General features: G+C 51.7%; 1 protein-coding gene across 1 annotated transcript in view; it reads left to right on the top strand.

The window, feature by feature from the left end:
- PTPRS (protein tyrosine phosphatase receptor type S) overlaps positions 1–14,158 on the top strand; it is an 83,710-nt gene extending 69,552 nt beyond the window's left edge. The window contains exons 27-38 of the mRNA XM_086477752.1: positions 463–560; positions 3,254–3,377; positions 6,158–6,333; positions 6,914–7,033; positions 7,163–7,317; positions 9,312–9,597; positions 10,109–10,287; positions 11,181–11,307; positions 11,393–11,518; positions 12,565–12,719; positions 13,430–13,565; positions 14,090–14,158. Coding sequence (XP_086333878.1) covers positions 463–560; positions 3,254–3,377; positions 6,158–6,333; positions 6,914–7,033; positions 7,163–7,317; positions 9,312–9,597; positions 10,109–10,287; positions 11,181–11,307; positions 11,393–11,518; positions 12,565–12,719; positions 13,430–13,565; positions 14,090–14,158 — 1,751 coding nt within the window. The remainder of the gene's footprint in view (positions 1–462; positions 561–3,253; positions 3,378–6,157; positions 6,334–6,913; positions 7,034–7,162; positions 7,318–9,311; positions 9,598–10,108; positions 10,288–11,180; positions 11,308–11,392; positions 11,519–12,564; positions 12,720–13,429; positions 13,566–14,089) is intronic.
- Positions 14,159–16,982: the final 2,824 nt, after the last annotated feature.

Below are 16,982 nucleotides of genomic sequence, written 5' to 3'. Positions count from 1 at the left end.
CTGCCCCCCATCGCCATGGTTGGCTGGATCCCTGCCCCTTCCCTTCTTTTGTGTTGGAGTTTGTTTATGATCATTGCGGGTGCTGTAACATTTGCTGCGTAGGTTCCTCTGGCAGCGTTTGCTCATTTTAAGTCCACTATTGGAATTGCTAACACGCATCTGCTCTTCAGATTTTTCTTTTTGTTTTGCTCTGATTTACACATTGAAAATGGGGCCATCACGGGAACACTCTCATTTTACTGTTGGTTTGGTTTTTTTTTTTCCCCTTGATTTTTATTTTTTACTTCCAAGGACACAATTTCGAGCCCTGAATTCTTCTCTTCTAACCTCCCTACTTTCATTGCAGATCTTACATTGTAATTTTTTTTCTTTTCTTGTTTCTTCTTTCTTATAAAAAATGTAATGGTTGTGAATTTTAGTTATTATTAAACGAGATTCTTTTCCTGCTGTCTTGTCTTTTAGGTATGCTCAGCCACCCACCAATCCCTGTTTCCGAGCTGGCTGAACACACAGAGCATCTCAAAGCTAATGATAACCTGAAATTGTCCCAAGAGTATGAGGTATGAGCAAGAGTGAGTGCTGTGCATGGGTTTGCAGAGCCAGGGAATGAGGAAATTCAAACAGGCCCTCATGCAAATAAACACAGCTTCGTTTTAAGGATCTGGTTAGTTGAAATAAAAAAGCTATTTACATAGTGAAAATGAAGTACTTGCTCAGTGCTTTGCTAGGTTCATTTCCAGATCATAAAAAAGAGGCTGGGTCCATGAGCCACTTGTGTCCAAAGAGTTGTGGGCGTCTTGGGCAGGGCCTGAGCTCCCTTCACGAAGGGGAACGCGGTTCTGGAGGATGACTGCCAGGCAGATGGGATGGGGAATTGTCCTTGGGGGTGCCTGTGCCGAGCTGCTGAACGTGGAGAGGGCCGAGCCGAGGACTGTGCCGGGCAGGTTTAGGTGGGTGAAGCTGGGCAAAATGGACAGTAAGGCCTCCACAGCTGATGTGCTCGGCAGCCACAGAGCTAAAGCTGAGAAAACAGGATGAGTTGTGCCTTTCTCGTCTAGGGGGTTTGTGCTCTTTTTTTTTCTCTTTCCTGCTAATGTTTGGTTACTCAAATGGGTTCCTGCAGGTGACCAGCCAGGCAGAGCCGTGGCTGCTGGCCTTGCATTTCAAATGACTATCCCAGACTGTAAAATTCCTGCCTTGCTGGGACTGACGTGTCGGCCCAGTCCCAGGGCAGACTGGAAGGGGAAGGCAAAGAGCAGCCGAGCCCCCACGTACCCGCTACGCAGCGTGGCATCCCTGTCCCCAGACGGGGAAGGGCTGTGCGCTTGCACAAACCTCCTCCTCTCCGCTCGCCGCGCTGTGGCTGCATCAGCACCGGTTAAATCCCAGTGCGAACGCCCAGTGCTGCTGGGGCCATCGCTGTGCGGGCTGTGGATTGAACATAGGACCGAATTTTTTTTTATTGTTGTTCAAAGACATGAAATTTTTATGATATTTTTAGACTAATAACTAGTCTAGACTGTCTAGTTCTGTTTGGAGGCAGAGAGCGAGGGGATGTTTTCCGAACAAAGGACTGGTTCTGGGGTGCTTTCTCCCTGGTCCGGCTCGCAAACGTCGGCGTGCGCGAAGCAGCTCCGTACTCGCAGCTCCGCACCCGGGGAGGGGGGGGGGGGGTGTTGTGCGTTGGAGAAGGCGCCTTTGCTCTGCTGGGGTCTTTCACCCCACGTTGGGGTGCAGGGGGAGCAGCAGCCTGTTAATATGCTCTATCCAGATTTCAAAGACTGATTTGCATAACGCAATATCCCAAGTGCCCTGGCTCCGTTCCAGCCCAACCTCCTCTAGTGGGAGAGCCAGAGCTAAACAAACATCGCTAATGAAATGAACGCGAGGCGAGATTAGAGGGATAGAGAGCAAACAGACACATTACAACAGTATAAATACCCATTAGTTAGAAATGCTCTGCAGCGAGAGTGCAAGAGGGCGTTTGCGCTGGGTGGTTTTGCCACGACCACCGGAGCTGAGCTGGGCCCGGGGGGGGGGGCTCTGGGGTTGGCACAGGCCGGGGAGGGCAGTGGGAGTGGGTGCCTGGCAAGGGCTGAGCCCGGTGAGCTCAAAGGGACGAGTCCAGGCGGGCGTGTGCAGGACCCTGTCCCCACCGGCCGGGCAGGGAGAGGGAGAGCGAACAGCGGGAAACGCAGTTGGCACGCTCCTGCCAAGCCTGCAATTGAGGCAAACCCCTAGGGCCCTGCAAAATGATGAAGGAATTAAGCCGTTGTTTTATTTAATTCTCTAGCTGAGGATTTAGAGGTAAACATAATTAACCTAATTTCCATATCTGGGACAGCTGGACTTTAGGAAAAAAAAAAAAAAACACCAACCACCAAACCTGGCATAAATCACCAGGACAGGCAGAAAAGGGTTTTTCTCTCCAGTGCATTTCACTGTTTACTCCTTCATCCCTTCTAGGAAAAAGCCATGTTGATTCAGATTCTTAGGGGCAGGGTCCTTACCCCTTCTCTGTCCGGGGCGAGCGGGGCAGGTGCCTGCCCTTGCCAGACTCCCGTGGTGCTTTCTCCCCACCTTGGCACGTGGGAGACCTTCAGCCCTGAGTCTTCGTGGTCCCTTCCTGCTGCCCAGGACAGCAAGTTTTTTTTCCCTGATGTTTCATATCCCGCCTGAACGCGCGGTTATAAACCTTGTCCTGGCTTAAATATCTTTTCCCCAGGTATTAGTACTCACCAAGAAACTGGTATATTTATGCCCTCTTAATCGTTGTTTAGTTTAACCATGCACAGATTTAGCCTCTTCATCATTTCATAAACACATCCTGATGTGATTGTTCCTGTTGTTCTCTCCCAATTGCCGGCCATTGATCAGTGTCAGTAACGCAGGGCTGTAACTAATCCAGCGCAGCCTCGGCAGAAGCGCGACCCAAGGCCGCTCTGTTGCAGCCTGCAACGGCGCCGAGGCCGTTGGCAGCGCGTTGCGCCGCGTCGTGCCAGCGGGGGAACGATCTCGGGTCTCGCTCTGGCTGCGCTGGGGGCCGAGGGAGCTGGGACAGGAGCGCGCTGTGCCCCTGGGCTGGGGCTTTCCGCGGCAAACATCTGTTCTTGAGGGAACACGTGGGGAATGCTGCCTCCCTCGGTTAGATCTTCAGAGCCACGGGCTGTCCCACGCACAACAAGGTGTTCAGAGCTTGATGTGCTGCTTTTCTCCTCTCTGACTCTTCCGTTTTCTTTCCCAATTCCTCCAGTCCATTGACCCTGGCCAGCAGTTCACCTGGGAGCACTCCAACCTTGAAGTGAACAAGCCCAAAAACCGTTATGCAAACGTGATTGCCTACGACCACTCGCGTGTCATCCTGCTGCCCATCGAAGGTACTGTAGCGTCTCTCCTCCTACACGTTGGCGCTAGGCTGAAGTTGCTGCAGGGAAACATATTGCACACGCTCTTCTCCCTTCCCTGTTACCCTCTATTTATATTCTTCTCTTAACATCTCCCTGGGAGTTTATAGCAAACAGGAGATACCTCTGTAAACCAGGCATTTGTTAAATCCTGGTGACTGACATATTCCCTGGAGCTGCAATCTCTCATTTCAAGGGCTGGTTTATCAAGAAACTGTCTTCCCTTTATTTGGAGATCCCTGCTCGATACGTGTTTGACTAACGGGAAGAATTCAGACCACATAGTGCTTCAGAGAGAGCAGGAACAGGGCGGTGGGTGGCGGTGGATGCGGAGTGTGTCTGTACAGCTGATAAACGAGGAGGGAGCACAGGGCTAATTGTACGTACGTGCGTCTCAGCAGCACTGCAAAGAGGCGGTTGCCGAGTTGTACCGGTGCAAAGATTACTTGATCTGCAGCTCCTACTGCAGTCCTGGCCCCTAAAAGGCTGAGAATAAGGGGTTGGTGTTAGCCTGGTGGGTCATAAATTGGTTCCTGAGCTGCTTACGTGAGCGATGGCGCAGTCAGAAAATTTACATTACAATTCACAACTCGTGGCTCTTGACAGAGTCGCTCTGGTGCACGCTAGGATAAGAGGGGCTCTTGGTGGAGAGGAGATGGCGTTTAACAGGGCACCTGCTTTGGTTGCTGCTGCGGAGATAATATTGGAGTTTCGTCATCTCAGGTTGTGCGTGGCTGTGCTGGACAGATAAAGCATTTAAGGCAGTCTGGCATTGCGAAGAGCTGATCATCTGAGCAGAGAGGATACGGGATGTCCTAATAACCCCCTGGGGAATGCAAAGGTTAATTCAGAAGCCTTCGTGACAAGGGAATTGCTAGAATAATCTCCCTCCGCCGAGGTAGCTCTGAGGGACGTGGGGAAGTGGAAGAGCTGTTCCTGAGGTAACAACGGATCATGGTGATTTGCCAAAAAGCTGCACAAATCTGGATTGGTCTTGTCTGCCATTAGAGGATTTTAAACATTTCTCATTGTGAAGATGACTGTGTTCTGGCTTGTTTTTCTTCAGAGATTAATATTGTATGAGCCAAGGAAAGCAAAGTCTTTTAAAAAGTTGCCTTGTCATTCAGGAGAAAAGAGAAGAGCACAAGTGTAGAAATGAAGGACACTCGGGGCTGGCGTTGGCTCTCAGGAAGCACAGGGCTGGATGCAGGCAGCAGTCCTACCTCTGCCCAGGCGGCATCCTGAGGGACCGATGGTGCCAGTATGATGGGCCAAGGTTAAATTTTCAGGCATCTCGGAGGTTCTGACATGTCTTGGCTGGTGTGTTCCTTCCTACCAGGCTGTATTTTATGCTGAGGGCTGGAAGATGAAAGGAGTTGGAGGAATTAGTTGTTGCTTTCTCTTTGTTTTAAATCTAGATTTGTCAAGGCTGCCGATTGTCACTGTCTGCTTCGTCAGGAAGAAGCAGTGGCTCTAATTCCGTGACTTCTCTGTAACTGGGCCTGTCACACAGCAAAACATTGCAGGAGCTCATGGCCACCATTTTAAATTACAGAGTGGACCCGAGGGGGCTGGAGAGGAGATTAATTCCGGAAGCTCAGCCTTGATCACGTTCCTGCTGCTGCTGCACAGCCACCTTCCCTCCTGAAATTTCAGATTGGGAAGGAATGGGGGCAGGGAACCCTCCAGAAATTTAATCAAAAGCCATTTCTACCAGCAGCTGAAATTACCAAGTACCCTTGAGGACTGGCAGGCAATTCAGCGTGGATTGCACCTCGCCAACAGAAGCAGCAACGTCTATTGCTACAGCAGGATGAGGACTAGCAACCCAATTTCATATTGGTGCTGCTTCCCACCCTTGGCTCCCCCTCGAGACAGGAGTTAAGCGTTCTATACCGAGTTAATCATAGGTTAGCAGAAACCTGCCAGCCTTGCCAGCTGCTCTGCTGTAATTAGGAACGGGCCAAATCACCAAACAGCGCGGGTCCTCCGTGCCAACCCGAGAGGCTCTCTGAAGCCGAACCTGAACATCGGTCCTTGCCAGTGTCCATTTTAACTTCAGAGCTGTTTTCTCCTGCCACGTCCCAATCACCCTCTTCACTCTGGCAGTACCTCCTGCCACTCGTACCAAACCCCTCAAGCAAGGACGCAGGCAAGCAGCTGTAACTCAACAGCCTGTAACTCCTGTGAATAGGAAAAAAACCCCGCTCCTAAAAATGACAGTGGACAATTGAAAGCAAGTCAAAGCCTGTAATTTCAAAGCCTTTACTGGCTGAATCAAGCCTGGTTTTATTCCTCACTCTGTCCAGCTGTAGCTCACTGCCGGGGATTAGACCATGGGCTGCGCAGTGCATCGACCAGGTGCGTTTGCTGGGTGTTCTGGGACGAGGACTTGCTTTTGTCCTGCTTGAGACCCGTGAAGCAAGAGCCCTAGGCCAGGACTTTTGCTCCTGTTAGCAACACCAGTAAGACAACCATGGTGTCAAGGCTTGATAGTCGGTCTCTGCGATACCTTTCGAAAGATGCTGTTTGTCTCCTTGCAGTGCAGACCTTCGAGGCAGGAGCTTCAGCTGGGAAAAACTCACAAAGAGCCTCTTACTCCCAGCTGTGATTCTAACCCACCAAGCCATGAAGGCTCCGGTGGTTTTGCAGGGGAATTATCTCTAACAACGTTCCTGCAAAGGTCTCCTCGTGCTCCCAGCTGTGTAAAGTCCTGTGCAATTCACGAACTTGCTGTTGCTGGTTTAATGCAGGGATTGTGGGCAGTGACTACATCAACGCCAACTACATCGACGGCTACCGGAAGCAGAATGCCTACATTGCCACGCAGGGGCCTCTGCCAGAGACCTTTGGAGACTTTTGGAGAATGGTGTGGGAGCAGCGTTCAGCTACTATTGTTATGATGACTAAGCTGGAGGAGAAGTCACGGGTAAGATGCATGAGAGGGATGACTAGTTAGTCATAATCCTGGGGGATTGGAGGGTAGGGTTGGGGAACAGCAAATCCCTTTGATCTGCAGCCCACATCTATGTCAGTGGGGGATTTCTGCCTGCTTTGCCAGCACCCTGAAAGTTCAGTGATTCATTGCTTTTGAAAAAACAAACCATTCACCCTGGAAAGCTGCAGCCTCCTTTGCAACTCCAAGAGAAGAGGACACTCAATCCCATCCCATGCTTTGTAGGTCTGTCTCGGAGTTAATCATGTGGCAAGTTTCACATTCAGTTCTCTTGTTTAACAAGCCCCAGTACATTCACTCTAATCTTCAGGATCATTCCAGTCTATTGTCTGTGTGACTGATGTGGTGCATCAAAGCCTGTGCTTAGTCAGTAGGAGCTTTTCAGACCGGGTCTGTCCCTATCGTGGCGCTCTGGAAGGACTTCTCTTGCCCCTTCCCTCCCCTTTGCCACCTGGCCAGCTTCGCCTGTAACAACATCAGGGCAGTTCTGGAATGAGCTGCCCCTGCGGCGTAGGGTTTGTTCCGGCATCGAGCAATGCCTCCTGTCTTCCAGATAAAGTGTGACCAGTACTGGCCGGGCCGAGGGACAGACACCTACGGGATGATTCAAGTGACGTTACTCGATACCATTGAATTGGCCACGTTCTGCGTTCGAACGTTCTCCCTTCACAAGGTGACCTTTCTCCCGCGCCTTTTTTCCCCCCAGAGAAGGGCTCCAGCCGTCCAGCCCAGGCAGGGTACGGCAGGGTACGGCAGGGTGCCGGTACCTCACGTTACTCTTGGTGCCCTCTTGTCTTTGCAGAATGGCTCCAGTGAGAAGCGGGAGGTCCGCCAGTTCCAGTTCACGGCGTGGCCTGACCACGGCGTACCCGAGTACCCCACCCCCTTCCTGGCTTTTCTGAGACGGGTGAAAACCTGCAACCCCCCTGACGCTGGTCCCATCGTGGTGCACTGCAGGTACCGATTCCCTTCCCCCAGCTCTTGCAGGGGGCCGTCCGCAAGGGAGGCAGCAGTTGAGAAGGACGTTGATGTGCGCCTGGGAGACGTGTACAGTCTCCTGGCGAGTACCCAGCAGGTGAGAGCTGTCCTGTCAAGTGGGTTCCCAGGCAGCGTCTGAGGAGAGAATTTGGGGTTTTCATTAAGTGCAGAATTTCCCAAGGCGATGAGGGGTTTAGTTCGCACCGAATCGCTCAGGTCTTGCTCCCGACGGGGCACCCCCTGCGCTGTACTGGTGTCTGGTTCTGGTGTGGGGGTTGTTTCTTGTCACAGCGGTACAGGAGGAAGATGGAGTGCGACCTAGGAAGCTGCCTCGGATGTTTGGGAGGCAGAGCTGCCTCAGCTGTCAAAGGCAGAGCTGACAGTGATTGAAAGAGGGGTGTGGGGTTTGGGGGTTTTTTGAGTGCTGCAGCCATTCTGATAATGACAAAATGAAGGCCCCTGTGGGCAGGCAGCGCTCCCTAATTCAATTTACAACCCAACGAGGAACGCTTGCAGCCTCAACTTCGATAAATCCCTGTGTTTCTCAGGAGGGTGTGGAGGAGCCTGCGGGTTACTCGGCACTGAGGAAAGACATCTGAATTTTACAGGCTGCTGGGGGAAGCTAATCCTGCCTCTCTTAGAGGATGCCATTTAAACAGTCTTTGTAAGTGGGCAACTTATCGCTAACCTTGCAGATGGCAATTGGTGCACCTCTCAGAAAATGAATAAAGAGAGTTGTCAGCTCACAACGTGCAGGAACAGGCTCCCAGATCAGCTGCTAAATTCTTGCCAAAGCTCCAGTCACCTGCTTGGTTCAGGTGTTAGGCAGTCTAATTAAGAGAGATCAAGGGGGCTTTATGAAAAAAGGGACAGCACTGGAATAGTAAAAGGAAAGGCTTTATTAGCAGCGACAAATGCATAGACCCACAGAGCCCTACTGATTCACAAGTGCCATTACACACAGGTTTGATGTTACCTCAGTGCACAAAAACATTTAGGAAAAGAGGTGACGCATGTTACTCATTCCAACATCAGTAGCTTCTCAGCTGCTGAAAGATCTGTGTGATTAAACATGCTTTTTAAGCCCTTAGATCGGGCCAGCCTTTTGTTCGAGCCTAGAGCCCCCTACCTAGAATTGTCGTAATTGTGTGTCTGCCAGGAGAGCTCCGGTCCTGGGCATGCCGCAGATGAAGAGGCAGGAGAAATGGGGCAGATCAGTACGAAGGGGCAATAGGCACATCACCAGAGGCAATTTGTCATCTTCCATCCTGTCCTCGGGTGACACGAGACCAAACTTGGTTTGGGAAGGTTTTGCTAAAGTGAGCTGAGCAAAGCAAACCCCTGCACGCTGCTCTGGGGCTAAGCCCGAGCACTGGTGCAGACTGGTGCAGAAGCTGAGCGGATGCTTGCCCTCCGCTGGCTCCGACCCAGCGGCCTCTCCCCGCTGTTGTGGCAGCGCTGGCCCAGGTGGGGTTCAGGTGAAACAGCTCTTTAGGTTCCAGTGCAGGCGTTACCAGCCTCAGGCCAGCGCTGGGCTCGCTCCCGAGCGTGACTCGGGGCAGCAGTGACGTCGGTGTCATCGCTGTCCTCCGCGGTTCAACTGCCCAAACCCTCCAGCGCGGCGTTTCTAAACTCTGTCAGGAGCAACACGCTGAGGGGAGTGGGCAGGAGCACTCGCCAGCACCAGTCCCAGTAGGCAAGTTCCTCTGGTGCAACAAGATTCCCGAAAGGGCTGGGCCCGCACATCTGGCGGCTTCACCAACGTGTCCTGTGCCTCGGTCCATCCGTAGCTGTGGTTCCTTCCCACTCGTGGAGTCCATCTGTGGTTCACTCTCTGCCTTGTGCGCCTGTTGCTACCCTGCGGTCGCTGCTGGTGGTGGCCGTGGAAAGAGCCTCGCTCGCGGGGGGCCTTCTGGAATCTCTTCAGCGGCACAACAGTCCCTCACTTCATCTTTTTTCCCTTTTCTTTCCAGTGCGGGCGTTGGACGGACCGGCTGCTTCATCGTGATCGACGCCATGCTAGAGAGGATAAAGCACGAGAAGACGGTGGACATTTATGGGCACGTCACCCTCATGAGGTCACAGCGCAACTACATGGTGCAGACAGAAGACCAGTACAGCTTTATACACGATGCCTTGCTCGAGGCTGTTGCTTGTGGCAACACAGAGGTCCCAGCTCGGAACCTCTACACCTACATCCAGAAACTGGCGCAGATTGAAGTCGGAGAGCACGTGACAGGCATGGAGCTGGAGTTCAAGGTAATGGTAGAGGCTTGAACGGGGACGGGAGTCACTGGGGAAGGTTCGGGAGTCCTCACAGGAGCTCTGTTCTGCCGGCACTCGTGTGTGGCAGACAGGGAGCCTTTATAAGGCTGATGGGAACATTTTGATTCCATGTTAGAGAAGTAATTACTTTTCTGACTTAACGCTACTGCAGTTCCCAGGTGAGACCTATCTGTCACTGCAGGAGGCTTGTCTGGTCATTTCAAGTCAAGATTGAATTTGCTCCCTCCTTAGATTAGGTTTTAAACTTTTTTTTTTTTACTTTTTTTTTTTTCCCCTCTGAAAGTTTTCCTTAGGGAAAGGTCTCAAACTCTGTCCCCACCCCCCAAAAAAAAAGAGGGCGCGCTAGGCAGAACAACGTGGTGGAACATGGAGGGCAAGTTCAGTGGGCTGGCACAGGGCTCAAGCGAAAAAAAAACCAAAAAAAAAAAAACCAAAGGCAAAAAAAAAGCTGAACAAGTGGTTGTGACTCTGCTTTTGCCTCCAGCGACTCGCCAACTCCAAAGCCCACACCTCCAGGTTCATCAGCGCCAACCTCCCGTGCAACAAGTTCAAGAATCGCCTTGTCAACATCATGCCCTACGAGACCACGCGGGTCTGCCTGCAGCCCATCCGCGGCGTGGAGGGGTCGGACTACATCAACGCCAGCTTTATCGACGGCTACAGGTAGGCGGCCCCGTGCTGCCCCGCCGCTGCCGGGGGCGTTGCCGGTGGATGAGTCTAAGGATGCGGAAGCACTGAGGGCTGGGCTGGGTCCTCCAGAGGTGGTCTGTTGTGTCCCATCACCTCCCTCTGCCTAGTGGTAAAGTCCCTCTCGCTGATGGCCGGCAACCCCCTCCCACACCCAAACGCAGCCTTCTGGTAAGCTTTGTTCTTTGTGGGCTGAAAGCAAACCAAACCCTTCTCCAGCTGCCGGTCCTAAACACCGAGTGTCATTGAGGGGTGGATTTTGCTGTTGGGAGGTTGCTAAAAACAGATTCGCCTTTTTTATTACTTTTGTGATTTGGGGATGTTGCAATTCTGACAGCTTCCCACAGGCACTACCTGCCACGTGCTCCAGCCCTCCGCTGGCGTGCTCACAGCCCGGCCCACTAAAGCAGAGCCCGAACTGAGGGAACAAAGCAAGCCCCTGTGCACGTCTCCTCGCCTCCAGGCGCCCGCAGCAGTCCTGGCCGGGGCTGTGGCACCAGGGTTAGGGCCTCTCCACGCCTGGCGGTTGAATTCTTGGTGCTACTCGGGCCCAGAAAAACGTGGATTCTAATTCTGGGAATCTGGGATGCAGCATGTTACACCTTCTGCCCTACAGGGCATGAGGCTCCTCTAGATTTACCCCTTGGAAAGGGTATTTAGAGGAAGCTTCACTATTGGCTTGCTGGTTTTTTTGACCATTTGCACCAAAGTCACCTCCCACCCCTTTAGACCTCGCAGTGTTCTAGTTCTTCCCCAGCATTTCCATTTGTTCTCCTGCTCTCCACCCTTCGTGTGCATTTCCCAAAGCTTCTGTCCAAGCAATTCTCCACACCCCCTGACCCACCCCCGGCGTCCGGGCTCTCTTTCAGGCAGCAGAAGGCGTACATCGCCACTCAAGGCCCGCTGGCAGAGACCACTGAAGATTTCTGGCGGATGCTATGGGAGAACAACTCCACCATTGTCGTGATGTTGACCAAGCTTCGCGAGATGGGTCGGGTAAGCGCGCGCTGCGGAGAAGCGTGGGGGCAAGCGTGCAGCCCGAGGGCTAACAGAGACCTTTCCTCCTCCTCCTCCTCGGCAGGAAAAGTGCCATCAGTACTGGCCAGCGGAGCGCTCTGCCCGGTACCAGTACTTCGTAGTAGATCCCATGGCCGAGTACAACATGCCTCAGTACATCCTGCGGGAATTCAAGGTCACCGATGCCAGGGTACGTGCCGCGCCGGGCGTAGCCGCTGCTCGTGAGGGATCGCTGAGGCTGGGGTGGCTGAAGCCCACGCCGTAGGGAAGGGAGGTCGGTGTGCCTGAGGTGTAAACGCTTCCCCTGCCCAAAGTCTGGGATTGGCATCAGTGGAGGAGGGCTCAGGGGTGGTGAGGAACAGAGCACAGAAACAGAGTGTACCTGGATAGATCTTCTTACAAATGGAAAGTAGTTTTCTGACCTCTGCTCGCTAATCACGGCAGCGAGTCACTTTGTTTGGGCCCAGCTTTTGGTTTTACTTGCAGCTTATTTGAGATGAAAGCAGAAAACAGCATCTCCCCAGAGAGCTAATAAAAAGCCCAACCAACCAAACTTGCACTGGCCACTCTGCACCCTGCAGAAAAGGTACACTTCTCCTCTGGCTTTAAGAGGAGCCACTGTTACTCCTAGTCAAAGGGGCACATTTACTCAAATAATCTTAGATCCAGTGTCAGATTGCTCATCTGAAGGAACATTTTGGTGCCTCCTGAAATTTGTTTAGCAAATGTAACCCTCGCTCTCGAAGTACAGTCTCCTGCTTTGGGGGTTGCCAGTATTATGGAACCTGATAGCTCCATTTGCAAGGCTGAGAAGGAGGATGCTCATCAGTCCGGGTAGGACAAGATTTATCTTCCTGTCAGCTGTAATTCTGACACTATGGCAGCTCTTTCTGAAGATTGATAGAGAGGCCATAACCTCACCTTGAATGTTCCTTTGCTGAAGACTCCATCTGTGCAGCCTTTGCAGGGGCCAGGGCTTTCAGCACGCCTGCCACGAGCCTAGATCTGTACTGACAGGCGACGCCAGAAACGTCAGCTGCAACATGAGCAACTTCATCCTTATATATATATATATAAAAATACACCTGGTTTCACTTGATTGTAACACATGGTTCGTGCAACTTTTTGTGCTCCTTAATGCACTAGCAACAAAATGGGGTGGTTTTTTTTTTTTTGCCCTTTATATTCAGTACCACAAATCCAGGATGTTTTAAATGTTCCTGTTTTCTCCCCCAGGACGGTCAGTCACGAACCGTTCGTCAGTTCCAGTTCACTGACTGGCCAGAACAAGGCGTGCCAAAATCAGGAGAAGGTTTCATCGATTTCATTGGACAGGTACATAAGACCAAGGAGCAGTTTGGCCAGGATGGCCCCATCTCTGTCCACTGCAGGTAGGCGTGCACGAATGGAAACCTCTAATTCAGCTGAGGATGCAAATGAGCAGAGGGAATTAAAATCCCACGGATATCTCCCTCCTTTCCCACCCCATCTTTGCAGGCAGATTTCCTGAGGGTGGCTGGAGGGTGGGGGTGCCAAAGCCTGTTGCTTCTGCCAACCAAACTCATTGCCCTTCAGACCTGGGCACTGCTGACAAGGCCTTTGACCCTTTGTATCTAGGGGAGAGGGATGAAATGCTGGTACCCTGAAGGAGATGGGAACCACAGTGTTAATCAACATTTAACCTGCAGAACCAGAAGTATTTTTTACCAGACTTAGCCCAGTTCTGCACCTCTAACACTGCTGGGTTGTGTTTGCTGGTAGCAAGAGCTGTACCTCCCTACCCCTGGGCAGCAGAGGATAATGCACTCTTCAAATTATTTCATTTAAAAAGCTAGTGGTACATATTAGTAATAATTTTCACACCGAATGCTGTTTACCACTACCCCGAGCTTTTGATTTTTTTAATTTCACTTTCTCAAACATGCGGCTGGGTCGCACACTCTGGTGGTTTTTCTGTTTCCTACCTCCTGGAGGACTCCAGGTCTAACATGTTCGTGTTCATGAGACGCAGCTCAACCCTACCATAACCTCAGCGTTCAGAGAAGCATTTGACCGTTGTAACGTACAGGTTCCTTCGTTTTTTTTTCTCCCATTCCTGCAGTGCTGGCGTGGGCAGGACTGGAGTGTTTATCACATTGAGTATCGTCCTGGAAAGAATGCGTTATGAGGGTGTTGTAGATATTTTCCAGACAGTAAAGATGCTGCGAACGCAACGACCTGCTATGGTGCAAACAGAGGTAAGGGGGAGCAGGGAACCCGTCCTCTGTCACGTTTAGAGGGGCTGACAGCAAAGCACCGCGGCTGCAGCCCAGTCCCTCACCTGCCCCAGTGTCCTTTTTGCCGTTCTAACCGCTAGCAAAACCTTACCTGAGCGTTACTGAGCAAGCCCAGGCTGCACTGCTGCTTTTACCTCAGCAATCGAAAAAAGAACCATTCAAAAATCCCCTTGTTACAAAGTCTCTTAAAGATTTCATCCCAGTCTGCCAGCCCTGGTTCTTACCTCATCCCTGCCTCGGAGGTGGGGGGACTCCCTGCCTCTAAACGCGGTGTTGGCTGCAGAGCCAGCAGGGGACTGGGGGGTGATGGAAGAGCTGCACAAACCCGAAAGGGGAGGGGATTCCCCTTCCCAGTAGTTCGCAGCTCTTTGAGCCTAAACAAGTCTGCGCGTGGCTCCCGCCCGAGTCGGCTCGCTGGGACGCAGGGCCGGGATCCCGAGGAGCCGTTTCAAACCTCTGAAGCGGGTTCTCTTTGCTGTCTGCAGGACGAATACCAGTTCTGTTACCAGGCAGCTCTGGAGTATCTGGGAAGTTTTGATCACTATGCAACATAAAAAGCCATCCGTTGTGCAGACTCTACCAACCACTTAAGTCCTGGAAGGCCTCTTTTGACCCAGGAGGAGCGCTTGAACTTACAAAACTGAATCAGAAGAAGTACCTTTTCATCTGGACAATGCATTGGGGAGCAGGGGGAAGGATTGAAAGGAACACCCCTTCAGGAACTCCATGTTGTAACCTGGACCGTGAAGAGGCAGCTCAGGAGATTGCTGAAGGACTGCTTTAAGTGGTGAACTGCTCTTGTTACCTCAAGTGGTGTTCGCTGTGGAGGACGTATGGACATCATGAAACAGATCCAAAAGCTAAAACACACCTTGCGAAACGTTACTGCTGGAGAAGGGAAGGAAACCGACTTTGGTTACATCATTAGAGTTCAGTTTATTTACTAATATAGTTGGCAGACTTTAAAGGAAGTCACTTGCAGAATTGAAGGTGTTCTGTAAAAGATCAGAAAAGGAACTAAATCTCAACACTTAGGCAAACTTAGGGTCAGGAGTTCTTCTAGCTGGAGTCTTAATAACCTCAGTATCAACATTGGGATGATTCTGGGCTTACAGGCACCTTGCAAACAGCATTCACTGAATGCCCCTGCCACGCGAGAGGTTTTATAGCTCACGTTTTGAATACTTGGAACATTCCTCATTTCTTCTAATTCCAAAATTTATTTTTTAGGGTATTTAAAATTCTAGAGAAAGAGAGAAAAAAAAAAACACCAGGCCTGGCTGTGTAGTGTGGCCCCCTCCCCTTGCACCCCGGCGGGACAGGCCGAGGTGGCAGCTCCCCTGGGCTGGGTTTGCTGACGGCTGGTTCTGGTCCCCCCCTTCCCAGCACATCCAGTGAACCCAGAGGCGTTGATTCGAGCGGCGGTGGGATGCCCTGCCGGGGCAGGTGGCCCCTTTCCCGTTCCTGTCACACCCCCCCCCCCCTTGTGCTGGGAGCTCTGCTGCCCCCCCAGCTCCTGCCGCCGGAGGCCGGGAGCCGCTCGCTGCCAGGAGCCCCAGAAGCGCCCTTAAGACATCCATCTCCAACAGCCAGCGGCTTCTCGCTGCCGCCCCCTCCCCTCCGACCCCAGCGGCTCTCCGGGAGCGACCAGAGACTCTCAGGACTGTCCCGGTACCACCAAGCCCACTGGCACAGCTACGACCATGCCCTAGCTGTAGAGATAACTGGGAGAGATCAAGATGTGTTCAATGGCATATACTGTGAGTGGCTTTCTTTAAAGTATCGATGTAACTGTAACAAGTGACATTACCTTTTTTTTTTTAAATAGTGTATTTTTTCCTTTTTTTAAAAAAAAAAAAGACAAAGAATATCAGTCAATGAATTTAAAAGAAAAATTTGCTTATTTGTTCATATTATGTTCAAAGACAGTCTATTTTTTCACTGTAGAAATGTTACGTGTAATGGCTGTGATATATAAAAATGCAGTGCAAATTGCTACTTCTACATATTGCTTTTCTACCATTTAAAAGGTTTAACTTGCTCATGTAAGAACAAAATGTCCTTTCTGGATCTTTTTTTTTTTTTTTTTGGGTTCTTTTGTTTTCAATCGCAGACATATCATGTGTCTCTGGAAGGGTGTGAGACGAGCAGGCAGGCCCAGACCCGGCGGCAGTGCCGACCCGCTCCCCTTCAGCTGTGGCCGTGTTGCCCCGTCTTAACAGGGCCAGGGGTGAACTGGGAGATGAAACAAGACCAGTGTCTTACGCTGACTGGAGACAGAAAGACAGCGATGTCGGAGCCGTGGTGCCGTCAGCCCGCACGGGATTCTGACCATCAAAGGTGTCTTGTCGGTGACGGCCCCAGCCGGGCTGCAGGTACGACGCTCTCGCAAGTGCACGGGACGAGAGGTGTCTCGCAGAGGACGGCAGGTCTTGGCGCAGACGCGCTGCCCTGAGCACTGCTTGCCTGTGACTTTCCCTTTTTTTATTTTTCTAGAGGGGGGTAATCATGGCCATCAAGTGCTACCCAGAAAACCCCACAACCACCTCTTTCCTGTCTTTAACTGAAAAAAAAAAAAAAAAAAAAAAAAGAAAAAAAAAAACACCCGAAAGGCTTCTTCAAGATTTTACTTCTTATTTGTGTGAAAGTTGCCCAAATTTCTAAGTATGTTGCCGCAGAAATCTTACTGGACAAGTTGGGGGGAGGGGGGAGGTTTTTTTCTTTGTATGAGAGCAAAGTGCTGTTGCTTTCACACTGTTATTTCAAACTGAAACAGTAAGTGGTTTTCATACCACTGTGTATGTAGATATATTGACTTTGTATTAAAGGAAGATTGTCTGAAAGGCCTGACTGCAACCCCGTTTGTTGGTAGGAGCGGGCAGTGGACGAAGCAGTTGCTCTGTGTGACGCAGCGACTGCGGGAACCTTTTTGCTGGCGCCCACGGCCAGGTAGCAGGTTGCTCCCCCTCTGCCTCCTCCTAAAAATAGCCCACCTTTACAAGCCAAACCTGTGGTTGCGAAGAAGCACGCTCAGGGGGAGAGCTTTTGGCCAAGTGGCTGCAGTGACACGGGCAGAAGCTGCTCGTTCAGCTGTGGACGGCGGCACGAGCGTAGCCAGGACCACGGCTCAACTGAGAGGCCCCGGGGCCGCGCGCCTCGAGGTTTAAAACCTTGGGCGAGCTCCATTCCTGCGACTCCGTCTGTGTTTCCCATATGGGGGGGCAACGGCTTCCAAAGCAGCAGCTCCCGTCCCCCTGCCCCCTCAGGCTGGAGCCCAGCAGGGAGGAGGTTGCCAGCACCCCCCGAAGCTGGTCCAGGTGCTGTCCCAGCCCTGGAGGGCGCCCCAGGCCTGCAGGCAGGGAGTAAAAAAATCTCAGT

The sequence above is a fragment of the Leptosomus discolor genome, chromosome 24 (assembly GCF_034619465.1).
Source record: "Leptosomus discolor isolate bLepDis1 chromosome 24, bLepDis1.hap2, whole genome shotgun sequence".
Lineage (NCBI taxonomy): Eukaryota > Metazoa > Chordata > Aves > Leptosomiformes > Leptosomidae > Leptosomus > Leptosomus discolor.
The sequence above is the reverse complement of the archived record's forward strand: the minus strand, read 5'-3'. Positions and strand labels throughout refer to the sequence as shown.